At 47.9% G+C, this 22,839-nt stretch overlaps 1 protein-coding gene across 1 annotated transcript; it reads right to left on the reverse strand.

Moving 5' to 3' along the window:
* Nucleotides 1–5,509: 5,509 nt before the first annotated feature.
* On the reverse strand, nt 5,510–21,252 carry LOC119932841 (class I histocompatibility antigen, F10 alpha chain-like). Its single transcript, XM_038751960.1, is given in 11 exon segments — nt 5,510–5,644; nt 6,904–7,079; nt 7,799–7,888; nt 8,618–8,650; nt 10,794–10,931; nt 11,985–12,148; nt 12,496–12,538; nt 12,541–12,567; nt 14,225–14,494; nt 15,019–15,279; nt 21,168–21,252. Coding segments are annotated over 11 exon segments (1,422 nt in total).
* Between the last annotated feature and the right edge of the window lie 1,587 nt (nt 21,253–22,839).

Raw genomic sequence — 22,839 nt, forward strand, 5'->3', positions numbered from 1 at the left:
TGCTAGGTGCTTACTATGTAGCAAGAACTGTTCTCAGCACTGAGGTAGTTAAAGTTAATCAGGCTGGACACAGTCCCTGTCCCACATTGGGCTCACGGTCTTAATCCCCATTTTACAGATGAGGCAACTGAGGCTCAGAGAAGTGAAGTGACTTGCCCAGGGTCACACAACAGATCTGTGGCAAAGCCAGGATAAGAACCCATGATCTTCTGACTTCTACATCAGTGCTCTATCCACTATGCCATGCTGCTTCCCTGTAGAGAAGCAGCGTGGCTCAGTGGAAAGTGCCCGGGCTTTGGAGTCAGATTTCATGGGTTCAAATCCCAGCTCCTCCAACTGTCAGCTGTGTGACTTTGGGCAAGTCACTTCACTTCTCTGTGCCTCAGTTACCTCGTCTGTAAAATGGGGATTAAGACTGTGAGCCCCCCGTGGGACAACCTGATCACCTTGTAATCTCCCCAGAGCTTAGAACAGTGTTTTGCACATAGTAAGTGCTTAATTAATGCCATTATTATTATTATTATTACCTGGGCCATCATGGCAGGTGGTGGTTATCTCCAGGAGTGCTAAGGGAAGAAGAAAGGGAGTACAGTTGTTTCTGCTGGGCAGGGAAGCTGTACCCAGAAAGGAGACATATCCCTGCTCCCAGATGCATCCTTCTCCTTCCTGGTCAAACCTTCCCAGTTGCCACCTCAGCCCTTAGTTATTTTACCAGCTGATCAATTTGTTATTGATTTATTTAGTCACTTGTCCAATCATTTTTATCTATTTGCCCTTTTCCATTCTTCAACTACTGTCTCCTCTGTGAAACTGTCACCCCCTTGAGGGCTTCTATATGTTCTCCAGAACCAAATGCGCTTAGAACAGTGCTTTGCACACAGTAAGCGCTTAATAAATGCTATTAAAAAAATGCAGTGTTCTGTATACAGCAGGGATTTGGTGAATTCTTAGGAGGCAGATGTAGGCTTAGAGTACATCCACCTTGAAAAGGACACGAGGACTCGTTTTGATTTGCCTCTGATTGCCAGTGATGAAATTTTTTAAAAAAAGTTATAACAGGAATGCGAATGACCCCTGAGCCCCATCACCCCGTTGGGAAAGGGGCTTTCTGAGGACGGAGGAGGGAAGATAGGGGGTGAGTGAGCTTTCCAGTGGTAAGGAGCGACCAGCCAAGCTCCACAAAGATAGCAGTCATGCAGTCTCATGATGGCATAAAACGGCAGCCACAAGTGACCAGAAAGAGAGTAGAACACAGGGGCTGGAAGTGGGACAGCCCCAACCGATAGCTTGAAATGGCTGATTCCATTTTAGAGAGAGAGAGGCTGCCATCTCAGGACCCCATAAGGGAAACATAAGCATTCCCCCCAGCCTGTCCGTGTGGTTAAACTTTCTGTTCCTATGTTTTTTGAATTCCTCAAAGATGAGGGACCCAGTCTCTGAGTTCCGCAAAGATGGGGGGCCCAGTTTACGAGTTCCTTGGAAACGGGGGGCCCGCTTCCGTAGCCAAACAATCAGTAGCTGCTACGACTCCTGGCTCTCAGTGATCCACTTCCCTACCAAGGGTTTATGAGGCTCCTTTAGATTAGTGTTGACGTGGCTCAGTGGAAAGAGCACGGGCTTTGGAGTCAGAGGTCATGGATTCAAATCCTGACTCTGCCACTAGTCAGCTGTGTGACTTTGGGTATGTCACAACTTCTCTGGGCCTCAGTTCCCTCATCTGTAAAATGGGGATTAAGACTGTGAGCCCCCTGTGGGACAACCCGATCACCTTGTAACCTCCCCAGCGCTTTGAACGGTGCTTTGCATATAGTAAGTGCTTAATAAATGCCATCATTATTTTTATTATTATCATGGGACACCCCATAGGTGGGAGAGCGGTCGACCCAGATTGACTCTCGGGGAGGCCTGAGGGAGTCGATGACAAAATGTAAGAGCTGCAGGGACTGGGGCTCATCAGTTTTTGGTGGTTTTTTGTGAATATTCCCTTTCCCTGAACTGCAGTAAGGTTTTGCTTAAGGTTTGGGGGTTTCCTATTGATAGATGCAGCCCTTTGGATATATCCTGCCCCGGGTCCATGCTAACCAGGAAGTCCCGGTGATCACCCGTAAATCCTTGATTCATTGGTTACTGCCTTTCTTGGTTGCAACTTTAGCAATAAATTTGCTGTTGTGGCTTGTGACTGCATCCACAGATATTCACAGGACTCCAGTATCTTGATTCCTGCGATCTCGATACCCAACTGTAACCTACCCCGGGTGTGACATCACCTCTGCCCCACCTTTGGCCAAACCTCCTCTTCTGTTGTCCCCATTTTCCTTAAATTCAAGCTATATGCACATCATTAACAAAAGAAATAGAATGGTAAATATGTACTAAACATTTTCCAATGGCTGTTAACACTGTCCAAATATTTCTTAACATAGTGTTGTGATGACCCAGCCAAGAGGAAAAAGTCTCAACCGTATTTTCAACAGAGTCTTATAGATGTCTTTTAAATATCTGATGCAGAAAGAAATATTTGATACAACCAGCATCTCAGTCTTCCTTGCCCCATAGCAGGGCATCGGGAAATTTCATTGTTTGGAGAAAGTCTTGTAGACAGATAACCTCTACCCAATCAATGAGTAACAAATATCCTGGAATTGTACATACCAGTGTAAAAAACAAAAAGCAAACAAACACTCCAGGGGGAGGGGCAGGGTGTTTGTAAAGAATTTGCACTTAATTACAAAGCTCTGTTACCCCATTTGCTCTCACACAGACTTGTTTTCGAAAAAGAATTAAGCTCAAACATGAATTTGAATTGCACCCTAGGTGAACAGGATCTGCATCAATGGAAGATTGATTGAATGAAAAGTGTGAAGTCACTAAGTTTAACAAGATCAAAAAAAGTGCCCACCCTGCTACTCATTCCCACCGCATTAAATTAAGCTCCACCTATCAAGTCAGCATCTAAAGAAATATTTACATACAAAAGAAAAGCCCAGATCCACCTTCTTTTACAAGCAGGATTCATGCATACAAACCCAACATTTTTAGTAATTGATTTCTGATGATGCCCTCCAGGCATAACAAAAATTGAGTGGTTTTGGAAAATTTCAAAGTAAATGAGAGAAATAGTATCGGATCTTGTGCAATTCGGCTGTAGATTCAGCATTACCTGCATCACATTTAAATGTGTTCTTTGTACGAAAAGGCCATGCTCCTAATATTAATTCCTGTGTATATGAACGCAGCTAGCCATGCTCAGAAACTCTTTCCACACCTGAGATTTAATAGTGGCTTGCCAGTGCCAAATATAATAACTCAACGGCTTTCAGTGTTCACCAGCCCACGATTTGCTTAACAAATAGGATTTCTGCCTACAGAATTAACCATGGCAATCACTGGCTTTTTAAGCTTCACTCCATCACATACGGTTCTCCTGGTTGAGAGATGGCTAGAAATCAGCACAGAGCGTTCTGCGTAGGTTTAACTAGGTAAGTGAATTGCCCAATTGCTGGATTTCTCAAACGAGGAAAGTCCACAAACTGTTGTGACCCTATTCATCAATTTGGGAAAGAAAAAATAGTATCACTTTTGTAAGAAAAGAGGGGGAGAAATTGAGATCAAATTATGCCCTCTCAACAGCATTCACCTTCACTTTCATTTCGTCCCCCAGATTTGTGATTACCCCTCTTTCCCCAGACCCAACAAGCACACATTTCTCTCCCAGCCCCTAAAGCAGCAGCCCGGATCCATCAATTAAACAGTGACATTTATTGAGCCCTTACGACTCGTAGAGCACTGCGCTAAGCTGTTGGGAGAGTACCCTACAACAGAGTCATACCAAAAGGGGACCCTGCTAACCTTCCTGCCCTGCAAGCCTAGCATCCATGCCAAACTTTGTCCCACCGGTGCATCAGCAGGGGCATCACGGGGGCAGGGGGTATTAGAGAGGGGAACCCCGGGCCAGGGAGGAGGGCACCCCCTTTCCATTCCACCCTGCTGCTGCACCAAGAGATGGATAAATACAAGTACACTCTGTGAAACCAGCCACCACCCTCTCCATCTTCCACGGCCTAGTAAAACCAATCTCCTCCAGGAAGCCTTCCCTGATCTCTCATTTCCATCTCCCCACCCTACCTTCCTACCCTCCAGCATCACCTATGTACTTGACCCCTTCACTCCTTAGATACCTAACCTTATAGACAATTGCCCCCCGCCCCCCTGCAATATATTTTAACATTTGTCTCTCCCACTAGATGGTAACCGAATTCTTCTTTCTCCATTATATTGTACTCTCCCAGTGCTTACCATGCAAAAAAGGTCTCAAATACTGATGATGATCTAGAAGGACCAACTCTGGACTGAGTAGTTGAGTGCAAAGAGATGGATGGTTCAGTGGCTGATTGAAGGTGAAGGTCCTTTTACGGTCTGATCTCATCTTTTTTCCCGCCCTGGACAACTTCTGACTTCAGGGCTTGTCTTCCCACGGTCCTTTGGGGCTTGTACTGCAACCATGGCTGAGGTTTTGTGCTTCCCAGTGTTGGTGGTGAGAATCGCCAACACTAGTTCTGTAAATCCGGAGTTCTGCCAACGGGAGTCCTGTAAATACGGCAGCCACTGCCTGTCTGGGGCCGAGCTGTCCAGAGAGGAACTCGGACTCTGGGCGCAGCGAGGGTTCAGACAGACTGGACGCCCTGCAGGGAGCACGGGGCAGCAGGGTTGGCTTCTCACTGTCCTTCTACCTGATCCCACAAGGGATCACCCAAAATGAAACAGGTGCGCACACATGCAAGTACTCACCTGCATGTACTCACCTGCTCATGAACCCAGGCACTCACACACATGGGGATTTAGAACAAGGTAATGGAAGTATACCATTTGTACATATTTATTACTCTATTTTATTAATGATGTGTATATAGCTATAATTATATTTATTTTGATGGTATTGACACCCATCTACTTGTTTTGTGTCTGTCTCCCCTTCCAGACTGTGAGCCTGTTTTTGGGTAGGGACCATTTCTATATGTTGCCGATTTGTACTTCCCAAGTGCTTAGTACAGCGCTCTCTGAACACAGTAAGCGTTCAATAAAAACGACTGAATGAATGAATGATAATGATAATGATGGTATTTGTTAAGCGCTTAGTATGTGCTAAGCAATGTTCTAAGCACTGGGAGGGATACAAGGTAATCAGGTTGTCCCATGTGGGGCTCACAGTCTTCATCCCCATTTTCCAGATGAGGTAAATGAGGCACAGAGAAGTGAAGCGACTTGCCCAAAGTCACACAGCTGAGAAGTGGCGGAACCGGGATTAGAACCCATGACCTCTGACTCCCAAGTCCGGGATCTTTCCACTGAGCCGCGCTGGCAGCAGGACCTTCCTGAACAGTTCCCTGCAGCGGGGGCTGGGCCATTCTTGGTGGAGCAGAGATCAAATCCTCCTCCACCACCAGTCCCAGCTCTTACTGTGGCCTTGGGCTGGAAGACAGCACAAGAGGCTCAGCTTTATTATTTTGATTCAGGTGGTTGTCACTGACATGTATTCAGCATTTACAACGGTCGACTGAGGTAGACTCGGGCAATCACAGCAAAATCGGTGAAGATCCAGGGGCAGCCCAATAGTGGCTCCCAGTCTAGGCGGCGGAGGACAAACCTGCAAAAAATGAGGATGTAATACAATCAACAGCGACAATGGATTAAAATTCAACACTCCAAATGGCATCAGTAAGAGAGTAGTTAAACACTATGTGGAAAGGGGTAGTTTTCAGGCACCTCACCGGTCAAGAAAAACCATCCTTCCTCCTGAGCCAAAGATCCCAGGGGAGAGCCCTCCGCTCCCACGGCCCTGATTCAGCCAGGTCCTGTGGCCCTCACTTCTGCCTCCCATGATGACCTGATGGGTTTTTCCAACAGGGAGGCAGGTGCTCGGGGGTCGCGGTGGGCCGAGACCTACAGACCCTGCCTCCTTTTCCTCCCCCACTGCTGGTCTGCTTCCCCAGGGTCCCTCCGTAGCTTCAGGTGGGCAGTCTCTGAGAGTCTGTAAGGAAAGGACCCCCTTTCCAATAATAATAATAACAATAATAATGATGGCATTTGTTAAGCGCTTACTATTTGCCAAGCACTGTTTTAAGAACTGGGGGAATACAAGGTAATTAGGTTGTCCCGCATGGGGCTCACAGTCTTAATCCCCATTTTCCAGATGAGGTAACTGAGGCACAGAGAAGTGAAGTGACTTGCCCAAAGTCACAGAGCTGACAAATGGCGGAGCTGGGATTAGAACCCATGACCACTGACTCACAAACCCGGGCTCTTTCCACTGAGCCACGCTGCTTCTCTCTCCATCTTATTTTTTAGGCCTTCCCAGACTGAGCCTCCTCCTTCCTCTCCTCCCCACCGACCCCCCGCCCTACCTCCTTCCCCTCCCCACAGCACCTGTATATATGTTTGTACAGATTTATTACTCTATTTGTTTTACCTGTACATATTTACTATTCTATTTATTTTATTTTGTTAATATGTTTTGTTGTCTGTCTCCCCCTTCTAGACTGTGAGCCTGCTGTTGGGTAGGGACCATCTCTATGTGTTGCCAACTTGTACTTCCCAAGTGCTTAGTACAGTACTCTGCACACAGTAAGCACTCAATAAATACAATTGAATGAATGAATGGGAGAACCCAGGGATCTGACCCTCCCTCAGCCCCTCTGACGCCATGAGCTCTGAGGGCACTGGGACAAAAACTGATAATTGGCACAATTTTCTAATCTCCAATTTCTCCCCATGTTCTGATTTATGATTTATTTACCAGACAGTCCCATTGTTTCAATCTGGAGCCCAGATAAAATGTAGGACATTCTCTGAGGTCACTAACAGTGGTGGCTGATGCATGGGACCCCCAGCTGCTGCTACTTCTACTGTTGCTGCTTCCACATATATCTGGGAACCGTCTGGGCCGAAGCAGGCATAGAGCAGCCTCCCATTCACCTGCTGTGTTTGAGACAAATTCTCTGTTTGAGACAAATTAACAATTAAAGCCATCATCTTCCAAAGCAGGAACCTCTCTGGGCGAGCAAAGGTGCTCAGATTGGAATCTGCCTCAGAGAACGCGTTGGAGCAGGATTTCTATTGGGCCGCTGATGAGACTTATCCACCAACTTATTCAGCCATTGGCAAAAGAAAGTCGTGGCCAAGAGGACCTCTCAGAAGTTATTTCCTGCTCCCTCAGAGATTTTGAAGTATGTCCAGATGTCTACTGAGATTCATGGAATTTTTAAGTGACGAATCTCAAGGTGAAGCAACAAATAAAATTGGATTTGATGCTGAAGGAATTGCAGTGAGATTCCCCTAATTGGTGGTGGTTATTGTACTTAGTGAGCATCTAAGGCATACAGTGGAAAAGTACAACAGAAGTGGGAGACAAATTCTCTGTTCCTAAGGAGCTAACATTCTAATTTGGGAGCAGCTCCCCACATACTGAGCCGGTGGTTATCCACATCTCCCCAATATCTTGTACAGAAGCCCTCTTATCTGTTGGAACCTTGCTGTTGTCTCTGTGTGAACTCTGCTAGACTGTGAGCCCACTGTTGGGTAGGGACCATCTCTATATGATGCCAACTTGTCCTTCCCAAGCGCTTAGTACAGTGCTCTGCACACAGTAAGCACTCAATAAATACGATTGAATGAATGAATGAACCCTTGGGTCATAGTGCTGGCGTTGATGGGCCTAACCCCCATTCCCCACCCAACTCTGCACTTCCTTCCCACAATCTAACTAACAATTGGCCCCCGTCACCCAGTAGGAAACTCTGACCTGCCCCCACGCCAGGATCCAGGGAGAGGAAGACATTGGGATTGGCTGGCTCGGGAGGATGCACTTCAGGACAATTCCGGGATGTCATCTCTGTGGAACAGGAATGGCACATGAACCCAGTCACCCCTCTGGACCCCGAGCGCGCCGCTCTCCCTCCGACATCCGATCCCAGGCTCAAGCCGCCCATGTGCCTGCAATAATCTCTTTTCCTGCTCTCCTCCCCCGTCATTCCATCCAGTCCAGCTCAAAGGCCTCCTCCTCCAGAAAGCTTTCCCTGATTCAGCATCCTCTCTCCAATGCATCAGAGTCAAATAGAACAACATCCTCCCCCTCCACCCTCTCCTCTAATGGGGGGGCTCTCTGTATGTCTGTGCTGCCTCCCCAGATAGTCCCCTGAAGGCAGGCACTCAATCCAGGCCAGACTCAGGAACAGATGTTTGGAGTGGTCCTGACTTTAGGGAAGGGCCCAGGGTTCTCATTTTCCCATTAGACACAGATGGTCTTTGAGGACTCCGGGTCCATCCCTGAGGGGCAAGGGGGCAGGGGCACTGCTCTTTAATAATAATGGTGGTGTTTGTTAAGCACTTACTATGTGCACAGCACTCTTCTAAGCGCTGGGGAGATACAAAGTGATCAGGTTGTCCCACGAGGGGCTCACAGTCTTAACCCCATTTTACAGATGAGGGAAATGAGGCCCAGGGAAGTTAAGTGACTTGCCCAAAGTCACACAGCTGACAAGTGGCGGAGTCAGGATTTGAACCCATGACCTCTGACTCCAAAGCCCGGGCTCTTTCCACTGAGCCATGCTGCTTCACTCACCCTGCTCTGAAGCAGCGTTCCGTCCCCTTGAATCTGGAACACAAATGGAGGGAAAATCAAATTTGTCTTTGGCCGGAAGGACCAGTTTATTCCTCCCACCCGTCACCTCCTCGCAGACCAAGCCCAACCCAAGCATGAACGTACCCGGAAGGGGCCACGAGGTCCCACAGCCTCCTCAGCTTCTATTCAAGGGTCTGACAAATCTCACTGTTGGGAAAATCCTGCCCAAAGTCTCACCTAAATCTACCTCTCCAGCCCCAACCTTTCTCCTTCTCTGCATTTCCTCCTGCTTCCAGGGTATCTTTCGTTAGCTATCGCGTTGACATCTCAAACTTAACACTGGTTTTGGATTGCCAAAACAAAACTTTTCATCTTTCCTCCCAAATCCTCTCCTCTCCATGACTTTCCCATCACCACCGATAATATTCATTCATTCAGTCATATTTATTGAGCGCTTACTGTGTGCAGAGCACTATACTAAGCCCTTGGGAAGTACATATTTGCAACACATAGAGACGGTCCCTACCCAACAACGGGCTCAGAGTCTAGAAACGGGTTCACAGTCTAGAAATATCACCATGCTCTATGTCTAACAAGCCCCCAACCCTGAAATTATCCTTTACTCCTTGTTCACCTAACAACCCACAAATTCAGTCACTCACCAAATCACAGCAGTTTCAGAATCTGCCCCTTCCTCTCCATCCAAACTGCTACCACACTGGGCCAAGCACCATCCAAGCTGAGGGCTTCTTGCTGACCTCCCTGTTTCTAACCTCTCCCCTCTCCAGTCTGTACTTCGTTCTGCGGTCTGGATCGTTTTTCTAAAACACTGTACTGCACATCAATCAATCAATCAATCAATCAATCGCATTTATTGAGCGCTTACTGTGTGCAGAGCACTGTACTAAGCGCTTGGGATGTACAAGTTGGCAACATATGGTCATCTATCCCTCTATATAACAGGCAGAATTTCCTCACCATCGGCTTTACGACACTCAGTCAGCTCTCTTCCCCTCCCCTAACCTTACTAACCATTCACTTCGATCCTCTAACCTCAACCAATTTTTCCTCCATCTTGTCCTTCATGCCACTGACCTCTTGTTCATTGAGTGCCTACTTCCTGCTACTCCTTCTGGCTTCATATCCTGCCCATTCTCAAAGACCTACTAAAGTCACTCCTCCCCCAGGAAGCCTTCCCTAACTAATCTCTCATTTCCCCACCCTATTCCCCCATTCTTCCACATTATCGATGCACTTAATGATGGCATTCTTAAGTGCTTACTATGTGCAAAACACTGTTCTAAGCGCTGGGGAGGTTACAAGGTGATCAGGTTGTCCCAAGTAGGGCTCACAGTCTTAATCCCCATTTTCCAGATGAGGTAACTGAGGCACAGAGAAGTTAAGTGACTTGCCCAAAGTCACAGAGCTGACAATTGTCGGAGCCGGGATTTGAACCCATGACCTCTGACTCCAAAGCCCATGCTCTTTCCACTGAGCCACGCTGCTTCTCTTGAGTCCAAACCCCCAAGCACCTATGTATTTACCCCACCCCACCAGCATTTATGAATATAAATCTAAATTGTTTTGCTTTACCTACCTATAATTTGTTTTAAGGTCCATCTCCCTTGTTGGAGTGTAAACTCCTTGAGAGGAGGGATCAGATCCCAGACTGAGTCCCCTCCTTCCTCTCCCCCTCGGCCCCCTCTCCATCCCCCCGTCTTACCTCCTTCCCCTCCCCACAGCACCTGTATATATGTATATATGTTTGTACATATTTATTACTCTATTTATTTATTTTACTTGTACATATCTATTCTATTTATTTTATTTTGTTAATGTGTTTGGTTTTGTTCTCTGTGTCCCCCTCCTAGACTGTGAGCCCACTGTTGGGTAGGGACTGTCTCTATATGTTGCCAACTTGTACTTCCCAAGTGCTTAGTGCAGTGCTCTGCACACAGTAAGCGCTCAATAAATATGATTGATTGATTGATTGATCATGTCTACCAACTGTATTGTACTCTCCCAAGTGCTCAGTAAGGTGCTCAGCACATAGTAAGTGCAGAATGAATGCTATTGATCGATAGGTACTCCATCGCCCAAAACACCCTCCTCAGCTGGGACTACCCTCCCCCCAATTTCCACCTAAGCTTTGACCATCTATTTCCCAACCCATCACCTGTTTTCTTCTTCTTCCACACGATTTTCTTCTTCTTCCACACGATTATGCTCACTGCCAGAATCAGCACTAGCACAGCAGCTGCCAAAACACCCAGGACCTGGTCCCGTGGCATCGCCCATGACAGTCTTTCTGGGGCTGAAGGGTACAAAAAGTCAGTGAGACTGACTTTCTCCAGTCTCACTCCGGTCTGAGCCCAGAGCAAATCTGCCCATAATTTTCTCCTTCATTTGCACAGGGCTCATGGTCAGTAAAAGAGCACCAAAGGGGCAGCAAAGCCGATTTGGAATATGGAATGTGTGAAAGAAGATCTGTTACCAAAGGGAGGTGTAGGAAGTTTGCTCCTGTCACCCCCACTTTCCTGGGAACTATGCGTTCACAGATCCTAAAGACTACATTTCCCAGAATCCTCTTGGGAATAAAACCTGAGGCTTGCTTCTGGGACATGGGTCAATATAATAATAATGATGATGGCATTTATTAAGTGTTTACTCAGTGCAAAGCACTGTTCTAAGTGCTGGGGAGGTTACAAGGAGATCAGCTTGTCCCACGGGGGGCTCACAGTCTTAATCCCCATTTTACAGATGAGGTAACTGAGGCCCAGAGAAGCTAAGTGACTTGCCCAAAGCCACACAGCTCACAATTGGCAGAGCCGGGATTTGAACCCATGACCTCTGACTCCAAAGCCCGTGCTCTTTCCGCTGAGCCATGCTGCTTCTCCCAGTATGCTCAGACATGTAGATTTTTGGTAATTCTTGTTACTGCTGAATCATGTAGAGTGAAAGAAGAGCAAAAAATTGGGCTTGGGGTGTTTCTCCCCAGGCACTCTATCCTGTATTCAAATGATTATTCTCGTGCCTGAAATTTCTGTGGTGATTTGACTCTTTTTCCCTTGGTCTGCCATCGTCAACCTGTCAAGAAACTTCCACAAACCGACCTAGGGATTAGAGCTTCAACCTGTGGTGTGCAACTGTGATCAAGCAGAAAGTTTGACACAGATGCCCATCATGCTGGTTTCTTCTCCACATCCCTTTTGGGTCTGCATTGTTCGGGCCGTTGCCCCTGCCTGCAGAAACTTCTAGTTGGGCTCCATACTGGTGACTTTCCTGATGAAGTGCAACCTTAGCAGAGCCTCCAGTGGAGACCCAGGTTCCCAACCCCTCTCCCTCCCTCCTCCCTGGGGGCCGGTACCTGGGTAGGAGGTGGGCCCTTCCAGGGTGCTGTGCTCCACCACACACGAGTAGCCGGTGTCCCCGGCCTCTTCCCGTACTTCCAGAGTCTGGCGCAAATAGAAGGAGGAGTCAGCATTGGGAAGTGTCCCGCTGGAGTTCTCATCGCCCCACAGCCCCATCTCAATCAATCAATCAATCAATCAATCAATCGTATTTATTGAGCGCTTACTATGTGCAGAGCACTGTACTAAGCGCTTGGGAAGTACAAATTGGTAACACATAGAGACAGTCCCTACCAAACAGTGGGCTCACAGTCTAAAAGGGGGAGACAGAGAACAGAACCAAACATACCAACAAAATAAAATAAATAGGATAGAAATGTACAAGTAAAATAAATAAATAAATAAACAGAGTAATAAATATGTACAACCATATACACATATATACAGGTGCTGTGGGGAAGGGAAGGAGGTAAGATGGGGGGATGGAGAGGGGGACGAGGGGGAGAGGAGGGAAGGGGCTCAGTCTCACCATCCTTCACCCAGCGCAGCAGGATGGAGCTGGGGAAGAAGCACGGCGGGTCACGGTCACCTCCGGGGGTGCTGGGCGAGAAGAGAGAATAATAATAATAATAATAATGATGGCATTTATTAAGCACTTACTATGTGCAAAGCACTGTTCTGAGCGCTGGGGAGGTTACAAGGTGATCGGGCTGTCCCACGGGGGGCTCACAGTCTTCATCCCCATTTTACAGATGAGGGAACTGAGGCCCAGAGAAGTGAAGTGACTTGCCCAAAGTCACACGGCTGACAACTAGCAGAGCCAGGATTTGAACCCATGATCTCTGACTCCAAAGCCCGGGCTCTTTCCACTGAGCCACGCTGCAGAGACACAAGAACCAATGGGTCAGAAGACCGTGACAATCCAAGTTAGTATAACTCCAAACATGGAACAGGGTACCAGGCCCATTGGATTCCAGAACAGGGAAAATGTTCATTCCCCAGGACCCCTCCAGAAAAAAAAATGTTCGTATTTGTTAATGGCTTACTATGTGCCAAGCACTGTTCTAAGCGCTGGGGTAGATACAAGGTGATCAGGTTATCCCATGTGGGCTCACAGTCTTCATCCCCATTTTACAGATGAGGTAATTGAGGCCCAGAGAAGTTGTGACTTGCCCAAAGTCACACAGCTGGCAAGTGGCAGAGCTGGGATCAGAACCCACGACCTCTGACTCCCATGCCTGTGCTTTTTCTACTGAGCCACGCCGCTCAGGAAAGGAAAGAAGAAGGAAAGAAGGAAAAGAAAAGAAGGAAAGCTGTTTTGCAAAGCATGTCATTTATCCACTTGGTGACATCAGGTGACCCACAGACAATAATAATAATAATAATAATAATAATGGCATTTATTAAGCGCTTACTATGTGCAAAGCACTGTTCTAAGCGCTGGGGAGATACAAGGTGATCAGGTTGTCCCACGGGGGGCTCACAGTCAATCCCCATTTTACAGATGAGGTAACTGAGGCACAGAGAAGTTAAGTGACTTGCCCAAGGTCACACAGCTGGCAGTTGGCAGAGCCAGGATTTGAACCCATGACCACTGACTCTGAAGCCCATGCTCTTTCCATTGAGCCACGCTGCTTCTCTATGCAGACAATGACAGGGGACGTTTTGAGCAACGAAGAAGGAAGGAAGAATTTGCCTTCTGAGCCAAGAAGAGCAAGGTATCCGTATTAGCATTCATAAGGAGTGAGGACAGGGAATTTTTTCCCCGCAGAAAAGTTGAGGGGAACAAATGCAGCATTTGCCATCCTTCCAAACCCCAGGAGCCAGGCCTTGGGTAGTGGAACTGGCTAGGTGAACCCCAGATGCTTCCCTAGCCCTCAGATATTTCTGAAACCTAGAGTCATGGGATGGTGGCAGCATTTCACTGCGATAATCTCGGGGAATACAGCCTGGAGCACAGAAAGTCCTTGTCTTAACTGTTAATGGAGCCTAGGTATATCCCTGGGTGCCCTCATTAAAAGTGTAAGATAGCATCAACTGGGAGAGAGAGAGGGAAAGAGGGAGGGATGGAGAGAGAAGGAGGAAGGGAGGGAGGGAGGGAGAGAGGGAGGAAGGCATGGGCAGGGAAGAATATTTCCATTTTGTAAATGAGCAAACTGGGGGGCCAGAGAGGTTGAGAGGTCAGTCCTGTGTCCCAAAGCAGGTAAGTGGTAAGGACCAGAACCCAGATCTTTGCTGGACCGTGCTAAACACTCACTGGGCACTCTGAGGTGCCAGAAGGGCAAAACCATCCTCATCAGAAATGGACATTCTTCTCTGATGTAGCGTTCTGCTTCCTGAAACCAGTAGGCCCTCTTCTCCCAGAAATGCCCCAACTGCATTTTGGCGAGTCCAGCGGTCATCCAGGTCCCCTTCAGCTCATCCAGCCACAACACTTCCTCACGTTCGTAGGCAAACCTGTAGCGAGAGACCACCTGGACGCCTCTGTCCAGCTCACATCCCATGATCAGCTGAACTGTTTGGGTCCCTGTAGAAGGTGGAGAAAAGAGATGGGGCCCACAGCCAACCCCCAGGCCTGCCAGCTTCATCCCGAGGGGGAGGCACAAACTTCTGTCACTTTCCCAGAGCCCCAGCTCTCTCCAGATTATCGTCACCAGCCTGGCCGGACTCCCCAAGGCCCGTGGACTTGTGTTTTCAGTGGCATATGGGGGCAGAACCAGGCCCATGCACCCCGAGAACTGAGGATCCCAGGGAGAAGAGAAATTATGGGTCTACCCAGGGTTTGGGATCCAGTTTCATGTTCCTTAGGTTAGTCCATTCGGGATATTCCCAGCCACAAAATAGTATCAAATCCCTGGAGGCTACTGCCCCCCGCTCTCCTCTGAGTCTCTGGCATGAGCCAAGCCCCACAAGGGAGCCCTTGGGAAGGACTACCTGCTCCCATCTCCCCTGACAGCCCCCAAAGACAGTTTACAGATCGGGTTTTAGCCTCCACCCGGGTCAAGGCGGGGAAATGGGGGAAAGGAGACGCCACGAGACTGGGCCACTCACCCCAGCTGTGGTTCTGGTACTGGGCCCAGTTCTCCATGCCCCAGTGGAAGTCCCTCTCAGAGCTCTGCAGATCTGACTTCATTTCCTGGACCAGGTTCGGGTCCAACACCCGGTACAGCCAGTTCTGACCGAAAGCTATCTCCCGATGTGTGCTGTTGTAGGATGCCATCTTCTGCCCATCCAGCATGATGAGGGCTGTCAGCTCGAAGAAGCCGTCAACGCCACGAACGGCCGTTAAATACAAGGTCCCGATGTGATGGTCTGCGCAGGGAAGATGCATTGTAGTATGGATAACACCTCAACACTACTTGGAGCCAATCTTATCAGATTCCTGATCCCACTCCCCATTTGCCAGGTCCATTTCCTCGGCCCTTTCTCTTTGCCCCAACATAACCCCTCCCTCCCTCAAAACACTGCTAAAATTCCGGGACCTCCAGGGAGTTTCCCTAGATGAAAGGTTCTGGCTCCATTCCTGCAGGTGACTGACTCCCATAAACCCCAGCCCTTGTGCCCATCTCTGTCTATCCTGCCTCTGTCACTTGTCAGTTCTGTGACTTTGGGCAAGTCACGTAACTTCTCTGGGCCTCAGTGACCTCATCTGTCAAATAGGGATTAAGACTGTGAGCCCCCCATGGGACAACCTGATCACCTTGTAACCTCCCCAGTGCTTAGAACAGTGCTTTGCACATAGTAAGCGCTTAATAAATGCCATTATTATTATTATTATTATTACAGCACAAATTACTCAAGATAAAGAGCAGACACCCAGAGCAGATAACCGTTCTTGGGTAGGGACCGTCTCTATATGTTGCCGACTTGTACTTCCCTAGCGCTTAGTACAGTGCTCTGCACACAGTAAGCACTCAATAAATATGATTGAATGAATGAATAACTGGGAATTAACCCTTTATCCTAGTCACCATCTTAGTGGATATGTACATTTGGAGAATATAACTGGGAATTAATCCTTTATCCTAGTCACATTCTTGGTGTATATGTTTTCAATCATTGCGCTTCCATGCAGTGATAATAATGATCTTTCCACGACTGTCTGGTTGTACAGTATGGGCCAGACTGTCTGCCCTTCAAAAGGAGGGGACAGGTGATCAGGACTTCCTCTCTGTTTTCTCTCTGCGGGTAATGTTTCTGTTTCTGTGCTCAAGTGTGCTTATGTGTGTGTGTGTTCATTCATTCATTCATTCATTCAGTCGTATTTATTGAGTGCTTACTGTGCGTAGATCACTGTACTAAGCGCTTGGGAAGTACAAGTTGGTAACATATAGAGACAGTCCCTACCCAACAACAACGAGCTCACAGTCTAGAAGGGGGAGACAGACAACAAAACAAAACATGTAGACAGGTGTCAAGTCGTCAGAACAAATAGAATTAAAGCTAAATGCACATCATTAACAAAATAAATAGAATGTGTGTGTGTGTGTGTGTGTGTGTGTGTGTGTGTCTGAGTGTGAGGGTGTGCATGTGATGTCCCTCTGATTAGACTGTCAGCTCCTCCAGGATAGGAATTGGATCATCCCTCTGTCCTTCCCTGAGAACCTGGTTTAAGGTGTGTAAGAATGTGTGTGTGTGTGTCTTTTCTTTCCCAGCAGACTGTCAGCCTCTTGAAGTTAGGAATCATATCTTGCCCTCTCCCTGTCCCTCCCCCGGCACCCAGTTTTCCTGAAAGAACACTCAGGGCCGAGGGAGAAGTAACTAACTGACCAAAAGATTGACTGACAGACTGATTGGCCGACTGACTGATAGATTGACACCCTCCAGTCCCCGTCTTTGTCACTCCTCGGTTTCCAGGCTTGCTCCTCAAACCCAGAAGGATGGTGAGGGGAAGAGTTAGGTGAGTCTGGGGAGGTTACAGAGATTAGGATTATCTGGATTGTAGATTTCCCATACAGCTGTAGGGATAGCTAATGTAAAGCAATGGAGAAAGATTTGGAGGCGAAATGGATTTTTCCAAGATCACAAACGTCAGTGACAGGGTGAATGGATTAATTTAGTGGTCGGGCACCTTGTGAGTAGAGGACTCTCCTGGAAACTTGGGGACAATGTGCTTCTCTTCTCATCACAGCCACTTAACCTTCTCCATGGCTCATGCTGGGTCACTCTGGCAAGTTTCTCCTGCCTGTTTCCTCCCTCCTTCATTTGTTCCAGGTGCCTCATCTTTAGAATTCTAACTCTTTCCCAGTGATATCCGGCATTCCAAGGCCTTTTGGAGTGCTGCTGTACATTGGACTGAGAATAATATTAATAATAATAATAATGATAATGGCATTTATTAAGTGCTTACTATGTGCAAAGCACTGTTCTAAGCACTGGGGAGGTTACGAGGTGATCAGGTTGTCCCATGGGGGGGGCTCACAGTCTTAATCCCCATTTTACAGATGAGGTAACTGAGGCACAGAGAAGTTAAGTGACTTGCCCAAAGTCACACAGCTGACAATTGACGGAGCCAGGATTTGAATCCATGACCTCTGACTCCAAAGCCCGTGCTGTTTCCATTGAGCCACGCTGCTTACTTTTTCCTATGTGTAGACTCCTAACTGTGGGCCCGTTATCACAGAGTTAAATACAGATTTTTTTTTCTGAGAGCATTGATTTGGCCTTGTTCACATTAAAATTCATCCACCATTTTCCAACCCAGTTCCTCAGCCTTTTGAGGTCTTCATGAAAATTATCCCTCTCCACACAGTATTCATCACCTGGATGAGTTTGGTGCCATGACTGCCCAAATGGAAATTTCACTGCTCACTCCACTTTGCGATCATTGACAAAGATGCTTAACAAAACGGATTTTAGCATTCAGGGACACCACCTTTTTTCATCTTGAACTTTGGGGCAAGCTAATGTGGGTGGGACTTCGAGGGGATGAAGAAAAGGGGAAATTGAAGCAAAAGGATGGGGGAGAGGAATGAAAGAGGTGGAGAGGGATATAGGGAGAGGAGAGAAAGAAGGAAAGGGGAGAGAGGGACAGAGATGAACAGGAGGGAAACAATGCTCACGGGGCTTCTCTTCCCTCTCCTCTGCCGCTTTTGGGTCCTTTCTGGGACTGGACACAGGAAGCTTAGTGGAGAAGTGGACACTTTGGCCCTTGGGGGTTACCACATTGCAAGGGTCCCATGAGCAATGGCCACATGAGCACTCCAGCCCCTAGGCCATGGCGGCAGGCCTTGGTAATAAGCAGCACAGTTGCTCTTGTCCCTTCACACTTTTCCCCAGGGAAGGGCCATGTGATCACCCCCATCCCTACCCTGAGTGAGCAGGTAATCAGACAGGAGCCTCCAAGAGGCCCAGATCCCCCTGCCCCGCTGTACCAGTGCTGTTTGGCTCTGCAGATCCTTCAGCCAGGATCCCCACTGAAAAGGAGAGTCCCGGCTTCCCCATGGCAACTTTGGGCAGGGGCAGCTCAGCCCATGCGGTCCCATGGGACACGCAGACCTTGGTGGGGCTGAGCCCCCTCAGGTAGGGGTTGGGGACGGAAGGAGGGGCAATCCTTCAGGGGCTCTGGGATGGGGCCCCAGAAGGAACTTCAGTAGTGGCGGCATCATCAGTATATAATGCTGCACATGATGGCTCCAGTCTGGTCCTGCCCTCATCCTGAATCACTGTGGCTGAAAGCTCCTCCTTCCACAATCTTCCTTAATATGCACTGCAATTCAGAGGCAGGGAGTGGTCTCTGGCTCAGAGGGAAACGGGGTACATGGGTTTGTGGGGTGGGGAGAGAGAGAGAGAGAGAGAGAGAGAGAGAGAGAGAGAGAGAGAGAGAGAGAGAGAGAGTGTGTGTGTGTGTGTGTGTGTGTGTGTGTGTGTGTGTGTGTAAGTCCAAAGCTATTAGCATTTTTCGAATCCCTCAGATATTAGGAGAAGCAGCGTGGCTCAGTGGAAAGAGCACGGGCTTTGGAGTCCGTGGGCATGGGTTCCAATCACGCCCCCACCACTTATCAGCTGTGTGACTTCAAGGCCCTACTGAGAGCTCACCTCCTCCAGGAGGCTTTCCCAGACTGAGCCCCTTCCTTCCTCTCCCCCTCGTCCCCCTCTCCATCCCCCCATCTTACCTCCTCCCCTTCCCCACAGCACCTGTATATATGTATATATGCTTGTACATATTTATTACTCTATTTATTTATTTATTTATTTTACTTGTACATATCTATTCTATTTATTTTATTTTGTTAGTATGTTTGGTTTTGTTCTCTGTCTCCCCCTTTTAGACTGTGAGCCCACTTTTGGGTAGGGACTGTCTCTATATGTTGCCAACTTGTACTTCCCAAGCGCTTAGTACGGTGCTCTGCACACAGTAAGCGCTCAATAAATACTATTGATGATGATGATGATGAAGTCACTTCACTTCTCTGGGCCTCAGTTCCCTCACCTGTAAAATGGGGAGGAAGACTGTGAGCACCCTGTGGGACAACCTGATCACCTTGTAACCTCCCCAGTGCTTAGAACAGTGCTTTGCACATAGTAAGTGCTTAATAAATGCCATCATTATTATTACTATTATTATTATTACAGCAAACTAATTAATGCTAACAGATGGGGGGGGGCTATTAGATGATGCTAATGACTGTGGCTAGTAGCATACTGCATTGGCTGCAGGAGGTTTGCACTTGCTCAAGCCTCTTTGCAACCCAGGGAAGGACAACATGTCCAAAACAGAGCTCCTTATCTTCCCTTCCTAAACCCTGTCCTCTCCTAGACTTTCCCATCACTCTAGATGGCAGAACCATCCCTCCCGTCTCAAAAGTCCATAACCTTGGTGTCATCCTTGATTCTGCTCTCTCATTCAATCCATATATCCAATCTGTCACCAAATCCTGTCGGCCTCATCTTCACAACATCGCCCTTTCCTCTCCATCCAAACTGCTAGCACATTAGTACAATCACTCATCCTATTCCACCTAGATTACTGCATTAGCCTCTCATCTTCACAACATCGCCAAGATCTGCCCTTTCCTCTCCATCCAAACCGCTAGCACATTAGTACAATCACTCATCCTATCCCACCTAGATTACTGCATTAGCCTCCTCTCCGGCCTCCCAACCTCCTGCCTCTCCCCACTTCAGTCCATACTTCACTTCACTGCACAGATTATCTTTCTGCAGAAACACTCAGGGCACATCACCTCCCTCCTCAAAAATCTCCAGTGGTTGCCTATCCACTTCCGTATCAAACAAAAACTCCTCACTATTAACTTTAAAACTCTCCATCACCTTTCCCCCTCTAACCTCACCTCCCTTCTCTCCTACATCCCAGCCCGCACACTCTGCTCCTCTGGTGCTAACCTCCCCACTGTTCCTCGATCTCGCCGCCAACCCATAGCTCATGTCCTTTCTCTGGCCCGGAGAAGCCCATGCTCTGACTTGCAAGCCCATCCTCTTGCTGCTCCTCTTGAAAGTTAGTTGGCCTGGATGCCCCCCCCCCCCCCTTTTATTTATTTTGTATTTTTAATGGTATTTGTTAAGTGCTGCTTTGGATACTTAAATCTCCCCTCATTTATCTTATGATCTACATAAATTTTCCTATCTGCCAAAAAACTGCATATGCTGATACCACGTTTTGTTCTGCATTTTTGTCATATCAGATATTTTAAAAAGAAATACAGGGTAGAGGGGAGTAAGAGGGATGGATTATAAGGCCAAAATATAAGAAGCAATAACCACCTAAATCAGAAATATGATTTTTATAAATAACCCTATTTGGGGTGAGTAGTATACCGATGAATGAAGAATAAACCCTGCTGCCTATGTTTGGATGTCCAAACTCTCTTCATCTTCAAATCCCTCCAGGCCAGGTTTAAAAGTGAGAGATAAGAGCTATACATGTAAGTAACTATTATTAAGAATCCATTTGTTTTGTTGTCTGTCTCCCCCTTCTAGACTGTGAGCCCGTTGTTGGGTAGGGACCATCTCTACCTGTTGCCGACTTGTACTTCCCAAGCACTTAGTACAGTGCTCTGCACACGGTAAGCGCTCAATAAATACGATTGAATGAATGAATGAATTTGTGGAAGAGGAAGAAGGAGGAGCCTGAATGATTATAATAATAATAATGGTATTTGTTAAGCGCTTACTGCATGCCAGGCACTGTACTAAGTGCTGGGGTACACACAAGGTAATCAGGTTGGATTCAAACTCACCCTCCAGGGTCTGTGTCAGGGAGAGGGAGTCCAGAAGGAGCCAGAAGAAAGAGGCCAGGCACCCCAACCTCCTCCGCGGCTCCATCGCGCTCCCCAGGCCCGGCCCTGAGCCCCAAACCACGGTCCCGGCTTGTAGGGTCCGGATGCTCCTCCCCAGAACCAGACGCCGACTCAGGGGTTGAGGCTGATGAGAGTCCTGGTGTTGCCCCACTGTTCAGCGAGGAACCCCGGGACTCATTCCCCCGAGATAACGGTCGCACAGGGAGACACCTGCTTCCTCCCGCCCTCAGCCTCGCAGCAAGTCCTGCCCTGCTCTGCCCTGCCTCCTGCCCCCGGCCTTGGCACCGGGCCCAAGGAGCCCACACAGAGGAAAAGAAACTGGGCCCGCTCCGGGCAGGAAATCATCTCACTGCTGTTTTGTGTCCACCCCCAAATAAAGCAGTAGCAGCCGGCACAGCTGGGCCCGTGGTCACCCCCCGCCCTTTCCTACTTGCGCAGACCAATCTAGAATAAGCAGAAACACATAAATTTTATTCACCCATCCCCACAGCACTAAGTCCATGTCCAAAAATCATTTATTGTCCATTTCCTCCTCTAGACTAAGCTCCTGATGGTCAGGGAATTTGTCTACAAACTCTATTACATACGCTCTTCCAAGCACTAAGGTCAGTACTCTGTACACAGTAAGCACTCAAGAAATACAATTGATTGATTGATTGATTGGTACACACACACACACACACACACACACACTCCTTCTTCACCAGGTGAGCTGGTGTCTAACAGAGAAGTAGTGTGGCTCAGTGGAAAGAACCTAGGCATTGGAGTCAGAAATCAGGGGTTCAAATCCCAGCTCCGCCAATTGTCAGCTGTGTGACTTTGGGTAAGTCACTTCACTTCCCTGGGCCTCAGTTCCCTCATTTGTAAAATGGGGATTAAGACTGTGAGCGCTTAGAACAGTGCTTTGCACATAGTAAGCACTTAATAAATACCATCATTATTATTATTATTAACTCACAAACACTCCTGAATATCCCATCCCTCCTCCCCTGCCATCACCCTGCCCCCGGTCCCTGAAAGAGGATTCCATCCATCACCTATGAATCTGGGCCCATTTTCCAACTTGCTGCACCTTCGGGTGACTTATCCAAGGTATCTCACCTTGGTTTTACCAACACATTCCTCTTCCTGTTCTTCTCTTCCCTTTCAGCCACTACTTCTCAGTCACTTTAGTCAGCTCTTCTTTTCCTTCCAACCCCTAACTGGGACGGCTCAAGGAACTCTGTTCTTGAGTCCATTCTGTTTTTGCTTTACACTCCTTCCTAGGAATCTCATCCGCTCCCAAAGTTTCAACTACCACCTCTACTCATATGACTGCTAAATCGACTTCACAGCTTCACCTCTCTTTGTCTGTAATCATACATCTCCTCCTGTTTCCAGGGCATAGCTACCTGGATAGTTCCCACCAGCATCTCTAGCTTAATACGTGCTAAACTGAACTCATTTTCCTTCCCAAATCCTCTTCCCTGATCTCTGATCTCTCTCCCTCTCTGCAGTCTCACATTTCCTCCTGTCTTCAAGACACCTCTCCTTGGATGTCCTCCCATCACTTCAAATTTAACATGCCTAACACAGAACGTCTTATTTTCCCACCCATGCCCTGTCCTTCCCC

This window comes from Tachyglossus aculeatus, chromosome 10 (genome assembly GCF_015852505.1).
Source record: "Tachyglossus aculeatus isolate mTacAcu1 chromosome 10, mTacAcu1.pri, whole genome shotgun sequence".
Classification (NCBI taxonomy): domain Eukaryota; kingdom Metazoa; phylum Chordata; class Mammalia; order Monotremata; family Tachyglossidae; genus Tachyglossus; species Tachyglossus aculeatus.